Raw genomic sequence first — 25,565 nt, forward strand, 5'->3', positions numbered from 1 at the left:
AAACTGTAATTATCTTTGAAGCAGTTTGGTTTCCTAAGCCATAGCATCTGTAATAGTGTGAGACAGGCCAGTTGTTTTCCATACAATCCCAAATACAGACATAATCCCTCCCAAAAGATTTCAGGCTTCTGTCCTAAAATATTTAAGGCTATTGCCAAAATATTTTCGATTCTTGTCTTATCATGATGGAGCTCTTTTTTCCAGTCATAATAAAAGCCTGTTAAGTCATTCACTCAGATATTGTAGGTAACTAGAAAAACATAGGGGTTTTGTCAGCTTTTTCCTTGAATTCACTGCTCTTGGCAATCCTTTGACACTTTCATACCAGAATTCAGAGCAGAAAGGAATCCCTTTTCCTCATGAGCTGCCTGTGATCCACTTATTCTCTAGGACATGATGCTTTGCTATCTTTGATCTCTTTCAAGCCTTTCTAGCAGTACCATGTTGCCATGTGTCAACTTCAGGACTGGGACTTAAGAATGCCAGAATCAATTGCATTTGCATGGCTTGGCTTTTGTGTTTTTATTGTTGGATTGTTTTCCTCGCATTTTTCCTGTTTTAGTATTAGCAGTGACTTTAAATGGGAATTCTACTCAAAAAACTATTTTGAAAGAAAAACATCTCTTAATTTGACTGCTTTTCCAATGTTATTTTTTATATTTGGTGCCAAAAATGAGATGTAGCACTTTTTATTCCTTTCATGCCAAAAACATAACTGAGTTAAGTTGCATTCAAAAATTTACTCCATTTTTCTGTTCCTGTCTGTATTTTTTGATTTATTGAGCTGAGGGAGAAGCAAATCAACTTCCACATCTCAGCTTAAATCTTATTTTTAAATTCTGCCAAAACACCAAAAAACATCAACAAAACCACTAAGTAACAGTATTCTGCCATTCATTTGATGTGTCGTTTTCACTGAATGAGTTTTGACTGAGGCATTCCAAGCAAGGATGTATGATGTCCTTCATTTATAGGCATGACAATATTGCCCATTCCCTATTTGATGGGGTTTACCCCAGGCATTACTATATCAACAATTTCAGAAGGTCAGATCTTGTAATAAATATTTCACTGAATCTGTTCCATGAGTGAATTGCGAAGCTTTGGTCTTGTACAGTTTAAATTTGGAGTCTCCAGCTTTGATGGATATTAATTGATATGGGGTCTTTATTTACTTTATGGATAAGGAAGCGTTTAGTGCCATACTTAATGCACAGAAGCAATGTCCTAACACCAATGATTCTCAGCTTCATGCACTCTGAATGCATAGTGCATTATACCTTTTCAGGCTGTGATCATTCTGTTTGTGCTTCATATTCAACCAGCCATGCAAGGGTCACATCTGTAACCTTGATAAGGTGATGACAGAGTTGCAGGTCATCATCAGGACTAACACTCACTTGTAATGCTGCAGCTGCTATATGGGATGCTGGTCTCCTGGGAAGAATCAACAAAGGGTTACTCAGATTTTACAGTAGGTTTTTTCTCAGCAGTGTCTATTATGAATTGACAAATTTCTGTCTCTTTCTATGTAATTGTGTACTTTGGGACTGTATTTCTTCCGTGTAGTGCTTCCTATGCTGATTATTCTTCTGTTTTAGAAAATAAGGAGAGAATAAACAGAAGTGTGTGGCAATTGTTGAGATAGCTTGTGTTTGCATAAAATGACAAACTGAATTCTTGATCTGTGCATTTCCAGAGTGAGTATTGTGTGGTATCTCATAGGACAGAGAAATTGTTGGTGCATACCTGCTATTTCCAACAATACAGAATTCCTGTCTACTTTTTGTTTTCAGGGTTCTTTAGACTGATAATATGTTTGCTCTAAGTGTTTCAAGCTCCTGGAAAGTTTTTGCTGCTGAGAAAATGCAGAAATAACTGAATAAGCTGTGGGAGAGTTTGAGGCAGTACAAATTAAAGCAAGAGAGAATGTTGTGCTTGCTTAAAGGAACTGCTGGAATTTCCCATTTTGTAATGAAAAAGCAACTGGGTAATCTAGCCTAATAAGAATGATTCTTTTTCCTCATGTAATTGAAGCTGCTACTGCCTTATTGTGCTATTTTTCATACAAATGAAGTGCTTTTCCCCCACCACTTGGATAGGAATGAGAATTGGACTCCTTTGGGATGGCCGCTTAATAAACTAGTGTCTAGTTTGAGACAACAACTGCTGGATCCAGCAGATTTAGATCACTAAGCATGAAAAGTTCTTTACTCAGTTGCATGGAGCTGCATGCTGCCCTGATTTTCCAGAGAACAAAAATGTAAACTATTTTCATTAACTTTACAGAAATCTGTCGTGTGTAATGTGCTTCATGCTTCAAAGTACCACTACTAAACATCTTTAAAGTCAACATGCATCAGAATCTGATGCAGCATGGTGATAGAATAGTGATAAAGCAGCAGTAGGCTGAAGTCTCCTGATTTATTGTAGTCCAATATGACACCAGGCAAAGTCATCTCAGCCTCTGACTGTGTCTGTGCTCAGTACCACGCTGGAGATAGCCAAGCTGGTACTGAACATGCTAATTCACTTGTGTGCAGCAGAGTGAAATGTTTGCACATCCTGCTTCTTGCATGCTCAGTGCTCATTGCAGCACCAAGCTTCTCATGGGCTTCTTCTCAGCAAGATATCCCTTTCCTTTAGAACAAACCAGCCCAGGTTCTTCTGTGCTACACAGCGCTGTGCACGAAAGGTACGCTTGCAGAGAAGGCGATACCATAAGTAATCTCAGCACTTGGAAAGCATCAGTGTTATGAACTGCCTGGTATTAATGGTAACCAAATGTAAGAAGTGAGTCACTTGAGTAAGATTTAAAATTAAGAATCTTTCAGTTTCAACGTTTATAAAATCTTTTCCTGTATTTCTGACTTGGTCACAGCAAAAAAAGCTTCTACTGCATTTTATTTCGTACAGTTGCAACACATCTGTAAACTTTCTTCAAATTATACTTAGTTTTTTCACATGCTTTGCAACTTCAGCAATTTGCATATTTTGCAGGCTGTTATTGTATTATGATAAACAGGGATTATCATATATTTTCAGATAATGTTTTCTTAACAATTCAACTTCTATTTGTAACTCTTCCATTTATTTTAATTACTAGCACAGTGTGCAACATTTATTAATCAGCAGAGTCTTTTTAAGTTAAAATACTAAATTAGCTAACCCCATTAACACAGAATACTCCAAACAAGCAGTAATAGGAGAGGTAGTTACTGTGCAAATCGTATTATACATGCGGGTGCTCTAGGGCACAGTTAAGCATGATTACCCTCTTTTGATCCAGTATTCCTCTGCTTCTTCCAGCTAATTTCCACTGGAAATTTACAAAGTAGAGCCTTCATTTTTCCATCTTAATTTTTCTAATGAAGTTCTGGTACTTTATAACACTGGGGATGCAGATAATAAGTCTGTGTATAATTAAGAAGTTCCGGAATTTGCTGCAGAAGAGACCTCTTTTACTTCCTACAAGAACTAGACCATGCTTTTCTTTGCCATCTTACATTATTGCAGACAGGGGTTAAACAAAAACAGCCAGAGGATTGTTAGATTTACTGATGATAGGATAAAGTGGTTGATAGATCATTGAAAAAGTATCTATTTAGTGTCTTACTGTAGGCAGTATTTGTAATAATGCACCCAAAATAAGGTTTTTATGATAAAAATGCTGTGCTAAAGGTAATGTGACTAGATAGGTTAAGTAAAATGTTTTCTGCTTTTATTGGAAATAACACTTTGATTTTAATATGCACTCATTATAACCTAAATAATGGCTACACTGCTGCTGTTGTTTTGCCATGTGCTGCTTCCTTTGTTCCCCAAGTGAAAAGACTGATACTGTGAGACCTGATGAAGAAATTGCTTCAGGTATATGCCAAATTTGAGGACTTAAAAGTAATTTCATGTTGTATTTAAAGAAGAAAGAATAAAGGCAGAAGATTCACAGCTACCCACTAGAGAATCTGTGGATCTAATTGTTCATGGTCTTACTCAAAGTGAGATGAAACTGTTTTGTTTGAGTTAGATCAAGACAACACGGAATTGAATTGCTATTGCGTGGAACTACTTCAGATAAAAATCTGACAACACTATCACACATCTGAAGTTAAGACTTGTAGTATTTTTACTACTAAATTACAAAAATGTGCAATACATACAAGCACAAAAATTTGAAAACCCATCTACGCAGAATATTCCTCCAGTACTTTGGTTTTAATGTTTCTTCTTGTGCCATGATAATGCAGCAGCTGTGACAGTCTGGCAGTTGATCTACTCTCAGTTCTTTCTTGAAAGCCTAGGTAAAGTTTAAAGCATTTCTGGTATCAGGATTGCATGCTTGCACAGGTAGATTACTGGGATTTTGCCTCTTGGCCCAGAGAAAGAATAGAATAGAATAGAATAGAATAGAATAGAATAGAATAGAATAGAATAGAATAGAATAGAATAGAATAGAATAGACCAGGTTGGAAAAGACCTCCGAGATCATCCAGTCCAACCTATCACCCAACACCATCTAATCAACCAAACCATGGACCACTCTGGTGTTTTGCTCCCATTTAAATTCAAGAAAAAATTAATGCCTCTGAATTGGTTATACTGGTTGGTACTATACAGCACGGGGACCAAACCTCATTCCCTTTTATGCTGCTGCTCACTCCTCTCACACTGTCATAGACACGAGCTTTGTACCTTCCACTGCTTCTATTGTCTCAATCGATCTAAGTGTAAAGTCTTTACCATCTAAAAGGACTCTTCCATCTCCTGTTGCAATAGGGAGAGATATTGCTGTAAATGAGATGGAATAGAGAGAATAAATGGAAGGTCAGCAATGCAGGAATAAAGGAGACTTAGAGGGGGTAAGAATGTAAGGGGAAAGGAGGATTAGAAAGATTACATTAGTAACAGCAGGAAGGTGCAGGACAGAATGAGTGAAGGGCTTGGAAGCAATAATTTTTTGTTAACCACAAATATCTAGAGCATCTTTTGAAATTTACATACACATCACTAGCAGCTGTCATGTCCAGGACTGGCTACCAAGTTGAGCCTTCTAGGTCTTTATATACTAATTAGGTTCACTGTATTGTGGTCCTGGCAGCCATGCAGCTGGCTTTCATTCCCAGTGTCACTGCCAGCTTTGGTCCTGGTCCTCTCTCAGGTTGTGTGTGTATAATACTGCTATTTGAAGTACCTGATAGTTTCCAATTTTTGTTTCCAACTCTTTCCCTCTGTCTTGAACGTATTCTTTGGCATATCTCTCATTCAAGTTTTTGTGGTGTGTGAAATGAAATAATTTTTCATTTTTAAATGGATTTCCTTAGGGAAAGTTCACCTCACATTAAATTATCACCTTTTGGAAAGGCTCAGCTTATACTGACTACATTTTACGGCACGATATAACATCAATATGGAATTTAATTCTTCTTTGATCCTGCTACTTCTTTCTCTGTCATATTTACTGAAAATCTTGTAAAATGTCTGTATTTACACTTAAATCACAAGGAAATGCTCAAAGCCTGATGCAAGAATCCTGAGAGCAAATCTTTTGTGGAAAAAGACTACTGAGGTCTAAACTTGTGCAGTTGATAATGGCATCATACTATCGTCTGGTTTTAATTTTCTTCTTCCATCACTCTTTTCTGTCACATTCAGAGCACATGCTGCCATTAATTTGGGGAAAAGCTGTGTCAGGTGTCTATATAGAGCTTCAGAACACAATACCATTACTGAAGCGTTTTGCAATGCTCTTGCTTTTTACTATTATTATTGGTTGTGGGGGTCTAATGACTTTTGTATGACTCCCATTAATTTGGTTACCCTGCTTAACACAAAAAAAAATGTTTTAATGTTCTTTTTAATTACTTTTTCACACAGAGTAATGAAAATTCTTGCTTACTTTAAACAGGCACTGTATTTGCAAGCATATGATCCTTTCTAGTTTGATCATTATCACTATAAGGTTCTGCTCACCTGACTCTGACAGCAGAACTACAGATAGAGCTAAAAAGAAAAAGAAGAAGAAAGTTTCTACTTTGGACTACTTTATACTGTTATAGCCCACTGTATTTTTAATGTTCTTTCACTTCAGTTTTGATAGTTTTTTTGCTGTTCAATGTCCTTGCTCAAAATTTTGCAGTAGATTTAGGTTTTTTTAATCTCAGCCTATGTGTGACACGTACTCCTGTTAATGATCTTAAAGGAGATAGGCGGTAGAATTCAGAAGATCACATTTGTGCTAAGCAAGTATGGTAGAACAGATTACTCTGGCTGTTGGTTTGCCAAAAAGACAATGATTAACTGATTCACAGTAAAATCAAAACCTCAACACACGAAATTTCATAGGGAAAACGATGATAATTTACCTTATCTTCTACTTTTCTCAAGATTTTTTTGGCCATTTTGTGTATAAATTTTACAGCTGTAGTATTCATATTGAATGATGAATGCTATGGCTCAACTAAATTCTATGCATATATGGGCAAATGCCTAATCTGCTAGCCTTGTCTTCTCAGCTCTCCAGTCCCTTGAGAAAGCCAATTTTCTTTCATGTCTGAACAAAAGAAAAATGTACTATTAAAATGCAATTCAGAAGTGATAAAAACTGCAAGTGGAGCAGCCGGCTCACAGCACCTTCGATGTATTCTCTGGGACACTGGGGCCACATTAATTTTTGTGTGTGTGTGATGTCCATCCCATGTGCAAATTAGCATTACAAGTACCATAATCTGTCTTATGTGAGAGTGTCCTTTCCCATGAGTATACACATGCTACTATAGTTTTGTATAATTTAAAAGTCTGCTAACTCAGTGTTTTTCTTTCACCAACTTTACATGATGTTTGTTTGTGGTACCTGATGAAATAAATTGATACAGATGGCAAAATTCTTAAATAGTGTCTTTTTTATGAAATGGAAAGCAAGACATGTAACTTAAAAATACAACACTCAAACAGTTGCTGTTAGTACAGTTAGTAGAAATAAACAATTTTCTGACTCTGCATCAGCTGAGAAAGTATTTTAATCCCCATCTTCACAAAAAACATGTTTGACTAACTCTTACAGAGACTCTCAGTTCTGAAAAGCTTTCAACTGGGCAAAGGTTTTAATTAACCAATCCTGTTCTCATGGCTGTTAAAGTTAGGCTTTAATTTTATGAAGCATCTATTTCTAATATAAGTGTATAATTGGGTATTTTTCCTTCATGTGTAGAATAAAGAATACATGTTGTCTTTTCTCAGTGTACCAGAAATGATAAAAATAATTCCCAAGATTTTACTTTCTAATAGAATGTACCTGTTTAGTCTTATAACTGTCTAACAAACTCAAATGGATGGAGCTAAGACATCTTTGTGGGGTCTCTCATATGTCTTTCACCTTTCTCCATATGGTTTGCTGTGGAACCTCTATGAGAGTTAGCAACATCCACCTGGAAACCTCTTCCATGCCTGAAGTGGGTAGCTGGAGTGTCAATGGTCAGTGGTGCAATGTAAGCAGGGAATCTACCATAAGTATGGCCAAAGGTGAAAGAATCAGGCTCCAACATTTTGCTAAGGACATAATTATAACTTGAGAGTAAAGTACACAATTTGTGAATTCAGAAGAAGTAATTTATTTGCTTTGTGGTCTGCCAATACATGGAAGTCACCAGTAGTGTCTGTATAAATTTCTATTCTGCTAAATGAGATTGTGGCTTATTTAGCTTTTGTTAAGAGATATCAAATCTCTTGCAAGGCAGAGCAAATCTGCCTAGGTTTATGCTTGTATTACTGACATGCTTGAAATGTTTTCATCCTGATAAAATTATCAGGTTGAGGTTATGTTTGGGGGCCTACATGACTTGTAAAGCAGTTGCAAGTCCTCCAGAAATGAACTCTGTACTTGTGCATGGTGCATGCATGCCACTGACAGCTGGCACAGACCACACTGCCTGCTAAGACTTGAGGTGGCAACACGCAGATCCCAGCAAAATTGAACCCTGCTCATTCTGTCTTCACATCACGCCAGCTGGTAGTACAGATACAGCCAAAGTAATAATCCAATAATGCAAGTGAACCAACTTATATCTTCATACAGAAAATCTTTATTTTATTCTGTTGGAACTCTATATCTCTTTGCTCCAAATTTAATTTAAAAGCAGCTATAGCAGAAATTGCAGTAATCCTCTCAAAATAGTGAGGGGGAACATTAAGAAGATAGTGGAAAATAGCAGGAATATGTAATTATATCACCTTCTACAGCGCTACCATTGTTGAGATATATGTATATTTATATATATGTGTATCAGTCCTGTGGCATCTAGAGTAAAGCATAACTGATTTTTAAATATTCTTGAATTTCAGATTTCTGCCATTTTCTTCATATCATAAAAATGAGAAGTATGAGCCATCAATTCTTAGGGCAGGCAAGTACGGCCGAGAATCTTACGGATTTAAACACTTCCGAGAAGTACAGCCTAAGAAGTGGGTAGCAGACAAGGTAAGTCACTGCAAAACTAAAGAATGTTTGTTTTGTTTGTTTGTGTGTTCTGATTCTTTTTTTAATTGCTTTTGTAGTACATGTGAGTTTGGGCCCAATCCAGAGATCATGGAGTCCAGTGGGAATCTTTCTAACATGTTATAAAATCATGCACATAGAGTTGATATGATGAGATATTAGATTTCCTTGACTCTCTTCATGGTTAGTTCATTTTAGAATAGAATAGAATAGAATAGAATAGAATAGAATAGAATAGAATAGAATAGAATAGAATAGAATAGAATAGAATAGAATAGAATAGAGTGGAATGGAATAGAATGGAATGGAATAGAATAGAATAGAATAGAATAGACCAGGTTGGAAGAGACCTTCAAGATCATCGTGTCCAACCCATCAACCAATCCAACCCACCTAAACAACTAAACCATGGCACCAAGCACCCCATCAAGTCTCCTCCTGAACACCTCCAATGATGGTGACTCCACCACCTCCCTGGGCAGCCCATTCCAATGGTCAGTCACTCTCTCTGTATAGAACTTCTTCCTAACATCCAACCTAAACCTCCCCTGGTGCAGCCTGAGACTGTGTCCTCTTGTTCTGGTACTGGCTGCCTGGGAGAAGAGACCAACATCCATCTGTCTATGGAAATTCACCACTTTTCCCACCTATAAGATAAGGATTTTTAAATCCTGATTGAGTACTGCTGTAGATACATAAGTTTTGTTCTTTCTGCATAGCCTCTTCTCATTGAAGAGAGATTGCATATTGCCTCTTGCACATTAAGATAAACCTTCATAAAATTATGGTAAAAACTGACTAAACCCAACAAAATATTTTGCTGCTTTACAGGCTTTGGAAAATCCTAGCAATTAGTGAAAAGCCTTTTTTTATTTTAAGATAGCCTCATTAAACTTATTTTAAGGGAGCCTCATTCAACTGCCTACTTTGTCAGAAGCATCTCATATATTTCTGGTTTTGTAGCGCTACAAGAGGTAATTTTCTTCAGAACATGAATCTGCGTGATGTTAGCATTACTTCTATTTGTATTAGGTATCATAATCACATTAGAATTTCACAGTACAAGAAGGATAATGGACTTAGTAGAGTGTGCACAAAGATAGTTAAGGGACTGGAGCATCTTTTGTATGAGGAGAGGCTGAGAGCCCTGGAACTCTTCAGCCTGGAACGGAGAAGATTTGAGGGCAATCTTATCAGTGTGTAGGAGGGAACGAAGAAGAGAAAGCCAGAGTCTGCTCAGACTCAGTAGCATCCAGGGACAGGACAAGAGGCAACAGACATAAGCTGAAATGCATTCAGAAATTCCTTCTGAACACAAAACCCACTGTTTTTTTTTACAGTTGTTTGTTTGTTTTCTTTTGGTTTGGGTTTGGTTTTTTTTTTGATTGGTTTGGTTGTTTTGGGGGTCTTTTTTCAGTTGTGGGGGCAACTTTTGGTTTGGTTTTGGTTGTTTTTTTTACCATGAGGGTGACAGAGGACTGGCATGGGTTGCTCAAATTGTTTCTGGAGTCTCTGTCCTTGGTGGTATTCAAAACCAAACTGGGCAACCTGCTCTAGCTGATTATGATGGTTGGACTAGATGGTCTCAAGAGCTCTTTTTCAGCCTAAACAATTCTGGGATTTTGTAAAGTCTTTCCTTGAAAGTAACCTAACCTTTGTAAATATATAGTGACTTCCAAGGAATCTTAGTTTGAGAAGTAACATTTTTAAAAAGGATTGTTTCTCAAAACTTTAAGCTTAGAAAAAATGAGCTTGGAGGGGAAAAAAATGGGACTAACATACATGAATTAACTCTCATTGCAAATACAGGCAAAAGTATCAACCTTCAAACAAAAAGATTTGAATTTGCCTTTCAAAAGCAATGAGTGGAGGATACGACTGGCAAAGATCCACAGTGTATGATACATAAAAAAAATAAGGCTTTATTGGTGGTACTCGTGCTATAAAGACTCTTCCTTTTCCAATACTTAGCATTTTTTGGCCAGGCTCAGATGACAATATCAACCAATGTAAATGTATTTATATTGTATATCGCATCACACATATATATGATTATATAAATCATGGGTGTTGCTGAAATAACTAAACTCACTTTGCTTGTGATATTGGATAGATTTCAACCTAAATCTCTGGAGGTGAATAGCTGTACACATTAACCCAACATGACATACAGCCTTCCAACCCCAATGCTAAATCAATATGAAGCTTCAATTAGGAGCCGCTTACCCAAACAGAGAGATAAGAGGAGAAAAGAGCTGTTTATGACCTACTTGGTGCCTTAATGGGTCATTATTACCAGAAAAAAAATCTACCTCCTCGCTATATTATAATGGAGAAGGTCTTACAGGCAGATGTGAGGTCATACTTCCATAACTGTTAAATTTGAAAGAACTCTTCCCTTTCTTATTTCTGTACTGTATTAGAATTTTGTATATAGCAGTGCTATGAACAAAATTATCCTGTTTAAATGAATCACCATGCCAAAGGGCATGAATCAAAATATTATCAAAACCCTCTAGATCTTAATACCTTTTTGCTGAACAGAACCCTCCTTTTAGTTCCCCATGAGGTGATATTTTTGTGGCTGCAACTTGCATGGGAATCTGAATAGCTGATAACCCTGCCATGGTGTAGATTCAAGTTCTGACAGTACTATACTAGAGAAATCTCTTTTATTGCTGCTAAGATGAACTACTGCATAAGTTCTTCCAAGTAGTCAGGTCAGTGACTCAGTAACCTCTTTGAGCTGCTGAGGTGTTATTTGGTTTTAGCTGGTATTTGCTGGTGTTTTTTTCAAGCTGCATATAAAAAAGCTTTCCCTTTATATGTTCAAGAGCATGTCCTAGTTGTTTTTTCCCGAGGTTTTCATGTGTTTATGAGTGTACCATTTAATTCAAGTCACAAAAAGATTAGTATGTAAATTACATAATTACTTTAGAGGCAAAATGAACAACAATGAAAAATACTGCCTCGTTATATTTCTTCTGGAAAATGAAAGGGCATTAGCATAGTCTTTCTCTAAACATAATAATTACCATATCTATGTGGTGAAAAGTTAATAGTTCTTCTTTTCATATAGTTATAATCTGAAATTTGTTATCTCATTCTGTTTACATTTCAAAGAGGTTTCTCAGATAACAGAAAAACATTTGTATTCTAATTCTTCATTAAAACAAACAAGAAATGGAAATACTACACCTCTTGCGAAACTGCGTGTAGATGGTTTACCCAGTTATGGACCACTATAAGAATAAAAACACTTGCATATTTTAATATCATACATCTCAATACCTTGAAATAACTTTGACAGAATTTATATGAGAAGTAGCAATATAAAAAAAATTACCAGTCACTATGAATTTAATCTGCAATGATAGGTTCCAATGTAGCTGGACAGCCAAGGGATCAAATACAATAACTATAATCTTTCACTTGTCAAAACACTCACATATGTTCATATTTACTGAGGCAGAAATGATAGCTTACAGCCTTTAATCAGCATTGGAATAGTTTGCATATGCATTTTAGAAACCTGGCTTTAATGGCAGCATTTAATGTTTTCTTATTTGCAAAATTCAGGAAGTGACATTTTAAGACGTTCCTTCCTGATAGATTCTTCCCTCTGATGCCTTATTATAGGTGAATTACAGTACAACTGCATCACTGTTTCATTATTTGCACAGATATTTTGGCCCTAAACAGAATTTTATTATCTACAATGCATAAAAACACCCAGTACTGCAAAGAATTAATTTAGAGAACCTAAGCATATTGCACAGAACATAAAGTTGACCTTTACCGTCTACAGCTTTTGGAATGAAGTGGGATGTGGAACACATCATAGATTTAATGTGGCACAACGCTGTCTGCAGAAACTTGGGTGGGACTGTGACCTGATGATTGAATCTGCTGTCACTAGCATCCTGATAATAATGAACATTCAGCTTAACGACCGTGATTATGATTATCATAATTGATGTGCAAGTGCACTGTGTGGGGATCATTACAGCTGAACTGTACAGCAGAGAAACATGCCTTAGTTATGGATAATTTTACTTTTATGCATTGATTGGGATAAAATATGCCTTTCAAGCTCAACAGGCCAGCTTAATATAATTTTAGGAAGATTTCTACATGTGTGAATTAATGATTATGGGCTTCCTGCAAAACAGTGATCCTAGCTGTTTGTTTTGAATTGTTTCATTCCATTAATACTAGGAAATAATTAAATTATTAGATGCTGCTGAGTGGAAATAACTTATAGAGTACTGGCAGCATTAATCAAATATCAAGATATTTCTGATTGCCACGGCTTTGCCAAGGCTAGGAAGAATAGACCTCGTAATTCACTATCACTGGCTTTGATGTGCATTAGAAATTGGGCTCTGGTCAACCCTCCTGGCATTTTCATACTGTACTGTGTAGCCATTAGAGCAGGCAATACTTGTTCCTTATATAAAACTATATCATTTTCATCTTTGTTACCAGAGGCAGACAATTACAAACTCAAATTCAGCCAATGTAGAAAAAGGCACAATCAACAGCTTCAGTCAGTTATGTTGGGCAGAGATTTCCTTCTACTTACATTATGTGAAGTTGCAGAAGTAGTTAATTAAATTATGACATGTATAACAGATAAACACCAGTGTGTGCCTGTAGTTTAGGCTAGAGATTTTATAAAGAATACTACAATGTAAGCATGACTTTCATTTATTTACATTAGGCATAAGTTTGGCTTTTTGTCCAAGAAACTGGTAGAAATCTCCTCTTTCGGATAACAGACTGTGGAATGAATTCTTGATCTTTAACTTGCTTTCTACTACAAAGAAGATCAGAAAGATCAATTCTCAATGTCTCAACTGTGTAATTCATGACTTCACTATGTTTGGACTTGCATGTCCAAGGATTTCGTCCTATTTTATATATATATAGAGTCTGCTGCCTCAGAAATTTTAATAGCTGCTGTGATTTTCATTGTTGCTCATATTATGGGCCAAGCGGAATCATTTTATCAGGTAGGGCCCTAAATTCCATATTATCACAGTAGTATCACTTAGGTTGGAAAGGACCTCGAGGATCATCGACGATATTGGTGAGGAGAGACCCACAAGGAGAACCTACTATAGCTTGAAAATGTCAATGGCTTAGAAAGTGAGTGTGACTCTATTCTACATAGCCATGGCTAACCCGTTTTTCTCCATATTCTTCTGAGACCACTGTGTTCTGTGGTTCCACAGCAAATTTATCTTTGTACAGCATCACTGTATCACTGGGAAAAGTATGGCAGGAGGTAAGAAGCAGTGTATTCTGTTTAAAAATTAGTTTCACCCATTGTAGAACCAACAATATACTCACAAAACTCTAGTAGATGTTGTGGTTATGCAGCAGAACTGTTTGATACACTATTCATGCCTTTCCAACTATGACTGGGCTGAAATATATTTAAACATCTCCTTAACTCAATTTCCTATAACCTTGCAGGAATTGAACTTGAGATAGGTAGACAGTATGTGTGAAGTTTTGAAAGTTTTCTTTCTGAGATTGTGACTCCACGCTAATTTTCATTTTAATTAAGAAAATAAAGAATATTTTCTAAAAGGTGTGATATTCACCTGTACTAATTGTGTAATCTTCTTACATCTTTAAAAACATTTAAGGCCAGGTTTACCACTGTGTTTTGTGACAGAAGTTACTAGTGTACAATGAGAAGAGCTAGCATGTCTCTTGAATATCAGATTCTTAGTTTCCTGATCCAACAGCAATGTGTTTTCCTAGGCAATGCAGAGGTGACATAATGTGGCAGCCAAAACTGCCTCTGCTGTAGTGGATTGATCAGATGATCTGTAAGAGTTTGTTTATTACACTATCCTTTTCCTCATGAGCCATGTCAGGGATAATAAAGGTTGTTCCCAAAGTGTGTTGCACTCCAGCAATTCTTGGCCAGCAAGATGGTCCCTGTATGATTATTGCTGCTGACATGACTTATATATTCAGATGCTCCAAATGGACACTTAGTTTGAGTTATCAACTGTTTCCAAGACAAGGCTGCTTACTGTCACTTTTCTTCCTATCCCTAGTCCTGCATCAAGCCAAATAATTTAAATCCAAGGATCTGGTCCTACAACATTACATCCTGTATGGAAAGTCTATGGTTTTATCCTGTGGCATATATTTTGTGCTTTTAGAAGAACTACTGTGAGACAGCACACTGCTGTATCTTCATGTGGAAATCAACTTGAGTAATTCCCTGCTTTCGTATAGGGCAATTCCCCCACAGCAGTATTGCTCTTTGGTGCTGTGAGTTCCTTGGAGCTGAAGCATTTGGCTCCCTCATTATAAGATGCACCCATTCTGCCTTCCAAGAGAGCATATTACAGTTTCAGCTTTTGACAGTTCACTGAGTGACTGTGGTAGTTTTAGGCTGTGCCTTTAAAAATTTTGTTATAGATTTTGAGCAGAAAAGTGAAAGAATGTAAATAAATCACTGTTGGGTGTAAAAAGGAAAAACAGAGATAATTCTAACCAATTTCATTGGAGAGGTATCTGCCGTAAGACTGCTTGTACCAAAAGCATTCCGGGGGGCTTCTCTGCTTGCTTCGAGCTCTGAAGGGATACTAATCTACTTCTGCTTGACCTTGGCTTCATTGTTTTGGTGAAGTCTAACAGCTACTTACTTTTTCTCTGCTCCTTTCTCCCTTTTGGACAGGGGGTGGTGGGACAGAGGGACAGCTTTCCTGGTCTTCTTGACCAGGGGGTTTCTCATGTTGTTTGCTAATTGTAAATATTGTAAATCATGTGGATTTTGTACATATTCCTGGCATTCCATAATAGATTGTAATTTTGCTTGTTAAATAAAACTTCCATTTACTTCCAACTGAGATGGTTGGGCAAAGTTAATGGTGGGGGGTGTGTGGGGGTGGGTAGAAAATCTCAACCCACCACAATGACTGTGTCATATTTGCAGAAATACATTTTGTCATGAAGATCACTTTCAGATCTCCCCTTAGAAAAGTTGTTGAGCTGTAGATTGTTTATTTTGAGAAATTGTTTAAGGTCACCATTGTGGGGGTGCCTTCAAAAAAAGCTACTCTTGAGATATGCAGTGCAAATGATTGCTAACTACCAGAGATCTGCCAAATTATTTTCGTAGGTGTAGAAGGAAGCTAACACAGTAAGGCAAATTACTGTCACTGCTCTTCTAAACAAATCCTTTCTAGTGGCTATTTGCAAGGGTTTGTCAGCAACTAATTGAGTATTTTCTAAAACCTGTTTTTCACTTCTGTACTTTCTGACTGGGAAATGCAGTCCCTTGATGATGATCCGAGGCTTTGAAGAATAAATTGATTCGAAAGAGAAAATTAGATGGTGCTTATTATACTGTCTAACTAGCAATCCTGTGTCATTTGTCTGTTGGATGATAAATGTCTTACTTTGCCCACCTTCCTCATTTAATAATTTGTTAGTGGCATGAAAAAAAAACCCTGGCTTTTTAGTAATAAAATAATAAAGCTAACTTTAACCACTATTTCTTTGAGAGGGATATATGTATGTTTTAACTTTCTAAATAATTCCCATTGAACACATTGCTTAAGCATTTTAAAGTCTCTTGTTTAATCAGAAACACTTTAGGAACAGAGTATCTTGACCAATTTCTTCAGTACCTTACAATAACTTGTGCAGAGCTTTTCATGGGAAAAAAATATCAGTTGAGCTGGAAACAGTAGAGTTTGAAAGTACATCAGATTTGTTTTGTTTATATTATTTTAAAGTGTGCACTATTTGGATATTATTTTGTTTTCTGTAATTGAAAATCCTCATGCTAAACTGGGAAGTACTTGGCCTTGCCTTTTGATGACAGTTTTGGGATGGGTTGTTGAGCATTTTTGGAATTAAGTAGATTTGATATATGTCTGCCAAACATAATGTATTTCATCTCTATTCAATTTGCCACGATACTGAATTAAAAAGGCTACATTTTGAAGCCACTTAAGATTCTTTATGGAACATAGCTGCAAAAGCAAGCTGTTTAGTATTTGATATTACCTAGCCTTTGTTTGTGCTGGTTAAACGGAGTTGAACTAAAAGTAGCAGAAAGATTTTCATGGTCCTCTAAGAATTACACGGTCCATATAACTGTTGAAAAATGTAGATATGACAAGTGATCCTCAGCACCTAGCATAATTGAAATATATCCATTGAACTAGGCTCATTTGCATCAGGATCTGGCCCATAATTAATATAATTGGTATTTAGATAAATACTATATATAAAGAATGTCCTAATGAGAGTGCCACCCATTTTCACAGAAAAATAGATACTAATTTTTTACTCTTATCTTTAAATGCATGTTGTTGGTGAGTTGGCAGACTGTTGTCTAAGATCAGAAGCACTGCTTGCAACAAATACAATTAGGACTACAGAAATTATGCCAGAAGGATATATTTTGTCACACTGACCCATTATGATTGAATAGTTGTATAATTTGTAGTATTATTAATACCTCTATCTGTTCTGGATGGATTCTAAGAATTTATGTCAGGTGTGTCCCCAAGCTGAGAGAAAGACTTCAAGTTTTTGTTGTTTTGATGGTCTGTCCAGAAAGCAAGAGTAGTTTATTCTTAGAGCAGCAGAACTTCAGTGCCATAAAATGGATTTTAGATGAATCTACATTCCCTGGAAAGATACAGATACCTCTGTACACTTACATTAGAGTGAATTGAAGACTGTAAGTAATATACAGGGCTTGTTGTCTTAATGGTTTGACGTAAGTAGATTCTGCTTCTTTCTTTAAAAATTCTACCATGAATCAACTCTGAATTTATTTGCTGCATTTTAAATACTAATAAGATACTCACTTTGGCATACACTTCAGTGTTTATTCATGTAATGCAATAAAAAACTGTTTTCAGTGTGCCCTTTATAAACTCAGGTTAAAAGGATATTCCACTGTGATAGAGAAACTAGATTCTTTTTTCTCTTACCGGTTTTTCTTGATCTCAGCATGAAATATGTAGGGAAACAGAAAGCCATATTCACATAAGGAGTTATTTATGAGTAGGTGTATGGCCATGTGTTAATATTCTAGAATGAGAGTTATGGAATTAATCCCTTTGCACTTTGAATTCATACTTCACTTCCATTTAAATAACCTCACAAGCTTTGATGTGTTAATGTACAAAAGTAGCAGCACCCAAAGGGGATAAGGTATAAAGGCCATGATACACACAATATCTGTCTCACAACTGTATTGTTTTTGTTTTCCATGAGATTATTTGAGGAAGAATTTACCTTTAGACTGTGACAGCAGGAACTAATTATATTGTGAGCCAGTAGCAATGAGACATGTTAGGATCTCTCACCTGTATTGTGTGAAGGAGTGGCAGTGTAAGTGGTAGGCGCTTATCACCAGCAACTGAGTACACTGTTCTTTTAAAGTGTAACTTGTTAGGTATGAAAGTGGCAAACTTAGAGAGTGTGGGGAATGGAAAAAGAGAAACAATAAAAGCATTGCTTATTAACAGACTTTGTACACTAATGCAAAGCTGCTTGATTGAGCAGTGTAGTGTCAACCATGTCTTTCTTCTAATGCTAAAAGTAATGCACATAGACAGAGTGACAATCAGAGTACAGCCTCCCATCAGCTGTAATTAATCTTTTAGTTAACAGAGACTAGAAAAGCTTCTCATCAGCCTCTTCTGAAGTCTGAGGCACCCTGTTTTTTGATGTTTGCATTCTGAGTAAAATTGTCCCCACCAGTTCTAACAAATTGAAACACCAGGCTAATTATGGCAGCTAATGAAGTGTGTGGAATGGTCACAGCTTGTCGTGAAACTGTTCCTTCAGCTCAGATTAGAGTTTCATCAATCACTTTTTTAAACTGATCCAGAATTGCTTCTGCCCAGTGCTTGGCATTTTTAATGCTGTTTCTGTAATTGGTTTTTTCCCCAAAGCTTAGGCTATTTTTTGAAATATTACATTCTCAGGACAGGACATACAAACTCCAGTTTATAAAAAAACATTTCATTATCACCTCTATCAGCTGATCAAGTGCTAGAAAGCTAATAAAAGAAGCAGAAGTATAAAATTTGATGTATTGCTTTTAATCCAGCTAAAGGTAGCAATAAAGCATATACACATATATGTATATGAATCATTATTACTGTGGACTGGATGTATGCTGCAATCTCATGAGACATGGTTTGTGGGCTGGATGGTTCAAATCCCACTGAAGAACCTAAATTAAATGAATGAGTTGGTCTTTGCTTATTTCCTAGTGGATCGTGGTCCTTCATATATCACTCACTTTGGCATGATTTGTAGTTTTTGCAGATACCCAAGCCTTTGGCAGAAGGAAGACCAAAATGTTTTGCTATTTAAAGAATTTCCACATTTCAGGTCAAATCCAAAGTCCTCACAGAAGTATAGGAAACTTTACAGTATAACTCATACTGCTGCTACACTGTCAATGAATAAATTAGCATATAAAACGTTGTAAAAAACCCCTAGCTCCTATTCATTTGTAAGGTATAAAAGTACTCAGCTATACATTCAAAGTTGTGCATAGACATTAAAGACACAGATGTTAAAGAAAGTTTAACGCTGAATTCTTTCATCAACACGGACAATGGAGTGCAGAATTTAGCTTGGAAGTTATCCAGCTGAAAAATGAAATTAGGCTTTTGCTTATGTACTTCCACAGAATATGTTTGCACGAGTTGTTATGTTTAGTATATATAGCAGATATTTGTATCTGAATCAAGCCAGCATGAATTTAGTTTTTGAAGTGTTTAACAATCTAATTATTAAATTTGTGCTAATATGTGTGATCTAAGTTTTCTGAGCACTCTTGAATCTGGCTATAAATATCAACTGTTCCTTTCCTTAAAGTTTCTTAATCATCATCAGTTTGACATGACTAGCCTCAGGTCAATGACAAAACAAATCTGTGGCACCTCAGTGAATAATCAATGTTGCTGATCCTGTGCCTGAACTATCTCAAAGACCTGGTAGATTTACACAGGAGAAAAAGTGCTATTGAAAAATGAAGAAAAACATGTCACACAAGGAATAGATGTTGTCATATAGGAATAAACACAGACAGAAAAATATAGCAATAGGTATTAACTTAAAACCTATTGTTCCACTTTTATTGATTAGTGAGAAGATTTCTGAGGAGGGAATAACAGTTTTTCTAGTGTTTCCTGATCTCCAAACTAAGCTGCCTGCAAAATGATAAAGGCCTTTTCTTTCCTGATCATTTCAGCCTATTCTGAAGGTAGCCTGTATTTATAAGACAGGAAAGCTGTTTTCCTCTTTAGCTTGCACCATTGGTAGGGCACATTGCTAACTCATATTATTAGAGAGCAGTGCAGGGGAAAGGGACCTGGGGGTCCTGGCAGACATAAGGATGACCATGAGCCAGCAATGTACCCTTGTGGCTACAAAAGCCAATGACACTCTGGAGTGTATTAGAAGGGGTGTGATTAGCAGGTTGTGAGAGGTTCTCCTTCTCCTCTACTCTGCCCTGGTGAGGCTGCATGTGGAATATTTTGTCCAGTTCTGGGGCCCTCAGTTCAAGAAAGACAGGGAACTGCGTGAAAGAGTCCAGTATAAATAGGTGAAGGGTGAATGTCAGTTCTGTCCAACAAAAGGACAAGGGGCAGCGGGTGCCAGCTGGAGCATAGGAGGCTCTGTGTAAACATAAGGAAAAACATTTTCCCTGCGAGGGTGACAGAACAGTGGAAGAGGCTGCCCAGAGAGGTTGTGGGGTCTCCTTCTCTGGAGACATTCAAAACTCACCTGGATGCGTTCCTGCATGACCTACTTTAGGTGATCTTGCTCGGGGCGTGGAGGGGGAGTGGGTGTTGGACTGCATGACCCTTTGAGTTCTTTTCCAATCCCTAACATTCTGTGATTCTGTGATAATTATCTAGTTGCTCACTGGAACTGCATTTTTTTTTTTTTTTAATTGATTCTGTATGATTACAACTTTAAAAACAAATAAACCAACCAACAAACAAAAAACCCCACACTACAACTTAACCTGATAAGATAAAAGATAATTTCACTTGAGGATTTCAACTCAGAATTTTTTCCTCCTTAACTCCTAGTGGCATAATTTTGGCAAGTTAGAAATAGCTGATCTTGGCAGGTTAAACATTTTCTGGCTTTATTCCAGCAGGTTAAAAGTGGTCGAGTTTGTCTTGGCAGTCAGCAGTGGGCACTGGCTTAATTTCAGCTGGAAAGAGAATGTTATGGTTGAACAGATTAGACAATGAAAGGGTCATCTTATAAATGGACTAAGTCAAGATACTTATCCCTAAGTGCATTCTTTCCTAATACAAGTCCTGTTGCTAGCAGAATATGTGTGATGGGCAAGACAAGGAGTTGGTTTACAAATACTGTGATAAAAATATGTTCTTTGCTTTTTCATCAGATGCTTTTAAATCTCCCTGTGACAAGAACGGAGACAGGGACGACAGCACTCAATATGAGTGAAAATAATCATCCAGCTTTATTGTTCCACACTTCATTATTTATAGTCTTATCTTATGCATAGTTAATTCTATTCTAATTTAACACATACTATTGGTTTCTCTCTAAAAGGTTACATCATTGTTTTCACTACTCTGTGGAATTTTTCTACTCAGGCTAATTGCTCTTTTTCACAGATCTCGCCTCCTCTTTATCTTGCTTGCCTCCCTTCTCAGGGGCAGCTGGACTTCAGCATACCAAGCAATCAGCACTTTCCCACAGCTCCTACTCCATTGCTATATTAATAACAGAGAATCCTTCAAAGCCTGAATTGCACAGGTGTTCCTGGGACCCATGTCCCCTCTTGCTCAACACAATCCCCAACATCCCTGTATTCTTCTGTATACAGGAATGTAATGTTAGGCATAGCTCCACCTCAGATTTAATAACTTCATAAAAGGGTTATGTATTACACATCAGTGTGTTTTTATACTTGAGAAAGTTACTTAATACATCTAAACAAATGAAGATGAACATCTACTCCCCTTTTCAAAGATACTTTGTTAAAATACCCTGCAAGAAGTAGACATTTACATGACAATAGCAAATAAACACCTCTCGGGATTCTGAATACCTACTGAACTATTTCAAGTGCACATTTATTTTTTAGCCCAGATTCAGTAAAGTTCAAGGGTATCCAAGTATGAAATAACTTGCAGAGAAATTCACATTGGCTTCTTAATTTAATTTACTTGTAAAAAAAATGACTACATTAGTTGAGAAAATAGAATATTATCTTTGGCAATTTTGGTTCAAATACAGACATTCAGAATTTGGATGATGTTGTTTCGTAACATAGTGCAGCACGAACTGTAACTTTTTGTGTTGCAAACTATACTTTTAATCTTGGCACTGGCTCTGAGCATGTCTAAAAAAGACCTGAAAAGTGTCTACACAAAGGTGATTTATTCACCTTCAGCAGATTAGCTTTAAACACATAAATAAATTAATTATCTGAGTAGCTATTTATAAAGGACAACGTACTTCTTTTTAAGCATTGCAAAGATCGTACATGTTTGGGAGGAAAGGCCAGACAGTTGTCTGGCTTGCAGATCATCAATAAATGGAATAAATTAACTCAGAGGCTACAGCTGGGAATTCCAACCTGCCTTCCCCTTGGGCAGCCACAATGACTACAAAATACTAAGTAAATGTAACAAATGCAAATTTGAACCACAAATCTTCATTGCTGCTTATATTATACCTGACACAAATGACAGGCTGCTGTCAGGTCCCAGGTTAATTTTAAAGGAAATACTTAGAAGGAAAAGTAATTCACTGAACCAAATCCTTCCCCTTTTCCCCTTTGTCCTTTCTTGCACAAAACTTCCATCAAAGCCTTTGCATGTAAGGGCTAACATATTTGTAACCCTTAATGATTCATTATTAGAAACCCACATTATTTAGAGATATTTATTCTTTCCTTGTACAGTGTTTCAAGCTATTGCCTTCTCAAAAACATTGTTATTGTCTGTCACATTGTAGCTTAATTTGTGCAGCTATGGAAGGGTACAATGTGCTACGTTTTCTTTCTTTGTCCAAACTTCTTCTAACCACGCTGGAGTGGAAACAGGCTCTTTTCAAGGCTCCTACCCTGCATAGGTGGGAGCTTGACTTGTGTTAGCCAGTTATCTCCAGTTGTCTCTGGAGCACAAATTAGCAGAGCTTAACTGCTGAGCTAAGAAAGCAGGCTTCAGTGAGCACAGATTAGTAGCAGAACACTTCCTTCCCAGAATACTAGAGAAAGGGAGAAATAGAGTTATCATTTTCATGTTAGACTGTCACAGAAGAGCACATGCTGCTGCTCTGCTTGTACTGGATACATCATGCAGCAACGATCTAAACCTGTGACCTGCTTTCAGTCATCCTGCTCAAGCAGGGGGATTGGACTAAATAAACTTTATTAGAATAAACCAAACCAGGTTGGAAGAGACCTTCAAGATCATCATGTCCAACCCATCAACCAATCCAACCCACCCAAACAGCTAACCCATGGCACCAAGCACCCCATCAAGTCTCCCTTCTGAACACCTTCAATGATGGCGACTCCACCACCTCCCCGGGCAACCCATTCCATAGTGCAATCTCTCTTTCTGTATAGAACTTCTTCCTAACATCCAACCTGAACCTCCCCTGGTGTAGCCTGAGACTGTGTCCTCTTGTTCTGGTACTGGGTGCCTGGGAGAAGAGACCATCATCAGCCTGTCTACACCCTGTCTACAGCCTGTCTGCAACCTCCCTTCAGGTAGTTGTAGAGAGTGATAAGGTCACCCCTGAGTCTCCTCTTCTCCAGGCTGAGCAACCCCAGCTCCCTCAGCCTCTCCTCATAGGGCTTGTGTTCCAAACCCCTCACCAACTTTGTTGCTCTTCTAATGATCTAAATGATCTAAATGATCTTTTCTAATGATCTAAATGATCTTTTGAGGTCCCTTCCAACCCTTAACATTCCGTGATTATCAGGTTGGGGGGGGTTTCAGATTTCTGAACCATAATTAGAAATATGTTATCATTTCTAGCAAGCACTGTTTGAGTTTGGTTTCCTCATTTATAATTCCAAAAGATGAAATGTGTAAGTGATCATTATAAATCTCCATGAACATTTACGTGTAATAATAACGAAATGTTTGTTACATAAATTAAACAGCAATTACTGTTTTCTCTTTCTGTTTGGGAGTTAGAGTATTAAAACAGTGTTGTTAGATTTCCTACTGTGAACATAATTTCCCTCTTTTTCTTTTCTGCTTTTTTTCTACAGCACATTATAATAATGTCAATAAAAGACTAAAACTAACAAGTAGAAAAAAAACTTGCCTTGTGTAAACGTCACGCAGAAGGTTATAAAGTTGCCTTTTTTTGCTGGTTATACAATATAATTTTATTTTAAGATCTAATAACAAGTTGATTCAAAAGGGGGAGACTTGCACTTGCAAAGTCATTAAAGTAAGTAGAAAATTGCCTTCTACCACAGTAACCCAGCCTTTTTCAATCAAAAAGTTTTATTGTCGTTGATGATGTTTGCATTTGCAGGAGGTAATTAGGGAATGAATTAGACATCACACTCGGAGCCCTCAAGCTTGTAAAGAAGAACCATAAACTTCACTTACCTAAAAACCCCTGTCTGTGTTTCTGCCTTTTTTATAAGAGGGAAATTGCAGACAATAGAGGGAAGTAGAACCCTAACATTTTAGATCAGTTTGACCACTGCTGTGTCAATCCACAGTAAGGAGAAGCTCATAAAATCTTTATGGCAACACAAGTTTTTTCATTGTACTTACCCAAAAGAAGAGAATTTAGAGTGTTTAGAATTAGTAACAGTAATAGCCAGTTGAAGGAGGGGTTATGATGATGGCTCCTTGTTCTCCTCTGCATTGTGCTGGAAAGCTGATTAGGGAAAGGTGTAATTCTACCCCTGTCAGCACAGCAGTGGTCACTTGTCCACTGTAGTGCAGGGAACTCCGATTAGGCACGCTTTTCCCTGCAAGTCAATACCTCTGCACTGACACAATGAGCTCCCGTCCCTAAGGCATGATCCAGGCTTTTGTTATTATCTCTTATTTGAAGGGGCCAGTTGACCCAATTGGTTAACACATTAGCTTTTCAATTTTATAGCCTTAAGTCACAGAAAACCTATTCCTCGTTTTTGGGTATTTCTCCACAGTGGAAAGCAAAATTGGCAGTCTGTGCCCACCAGCAACAAAAACAGAGTTATGCCAAACAACTGTGTCCTGAACTTTATGGCTAATTAGCTGTTGAAGCTGTGCCCAAGAAATAGGTTCTGTTGCCCATGGGAAGAAGTGCGTAGCCATTATTCATGCCCCAGCTCATATCTCTCAATAGATCTTATGAGCAGTGCTGCTTAAAGAGACTAAATGTACAACAGGGAATTAAAAATTATAGTACCCCTTTCACTGACTGAAATATTGTAAACTTGTTTCACTGGGGCCAGGATTGGTGTCAATGTACTTTGTGTGAAAAGTGCAATAGAAGCATTAGTATTTGACAGCCCCGGTTGAAATAAGTGAAATTAATGGAGCTCTTTTCATATACGACAAGGCCATGGCACCCCTTTCATGCTGCTTACAGACAGAAAAAAGTCAATACTTTTTTATTACTTGATGCTGACCTACATTCTGCACTACAAGTGCCAGGCCCACTAATTGGTTTCAGTTGTGAGAAAAGTTTGCCCCAAAGAAACACTGGAGCAGATAAATCAATCTTTTTTAGGGTAGCTTAGTGGCTTTTGAGCACTTGAAATGACATTTGTGTTGTATTGACAGAATGGGTTGTTGCACTCATTTTGTCATGTCAGAGGACCCTGTACTAGTTGGAAGTATTGTTAACCAGTATTGATAAATTTGCAAAGAGTAAGAGTTAGCTGGATCAACATTTTACTTGTATAATAGCTTGCCATTTCTGATTTGCTTCCTTGTTAGAGACCTCCATGGCTATTAACAGGTCAGAAGGCTATGACAGCTCAATTTAAAACTCTGATTTTACTATTACAAGCATTAGGATCATAAGGAATACTTAAATGTGATCC

The 25,565-nt window shown here is 37.1% G+C and overlaps 1 protein-coding gene across 4 annotated transcripts in view; it reads left to right on the forward strand.

The window, feature by feature from the left end:
- SPATA17 (spermatogenesis associated 17) overlaps window positions 1–25,565 on the forward strand; it is a 91,948-nt gene that overhangs the window by 58,914 nt on the left and 7,469 nt on the right. For 2 of the 4 annotated variants that reach the window (XM_068153488.1, XM_068153490.1), the window contains 2 exons: window positions 8,338–8,473; window positions 14,569–15,063. In XM_068153488.1, coding sequence (XP_068009589.1) covers window positions 8,338–8,473; window positions 14,569–14,676 — 244 coding nt within the window. In that variant the 3' untranslated portion in view covers window positions 14,677–15,063. Of the gene's footprint in view, window positions 1–8,337; window positions 8,474–13,214; window positions 13,265–14,568; window positions 15,064–25,565 lie in introns of those variants that run through there. The other 2 variants (XM_068153491.1, XM_068153489.1) reach the window with 2 other exon arrangements.

This window comes from Melanerpes formicivorus, unplaced genomic scaffold, assembly GCF_026170545.1.
Source record: "Melanerpes formicivorus ecotype bairdi unplaced genomic scaffold, bMelFor1.0.p_v2 SCAF_26, whole genome shotgun sequence".
Lineage (NCBI taxonomy): Eukaryota > Metazoa > Chordata > Aves > Piciformes > Picidae > Melanerpes > Melanerpes formicivorus.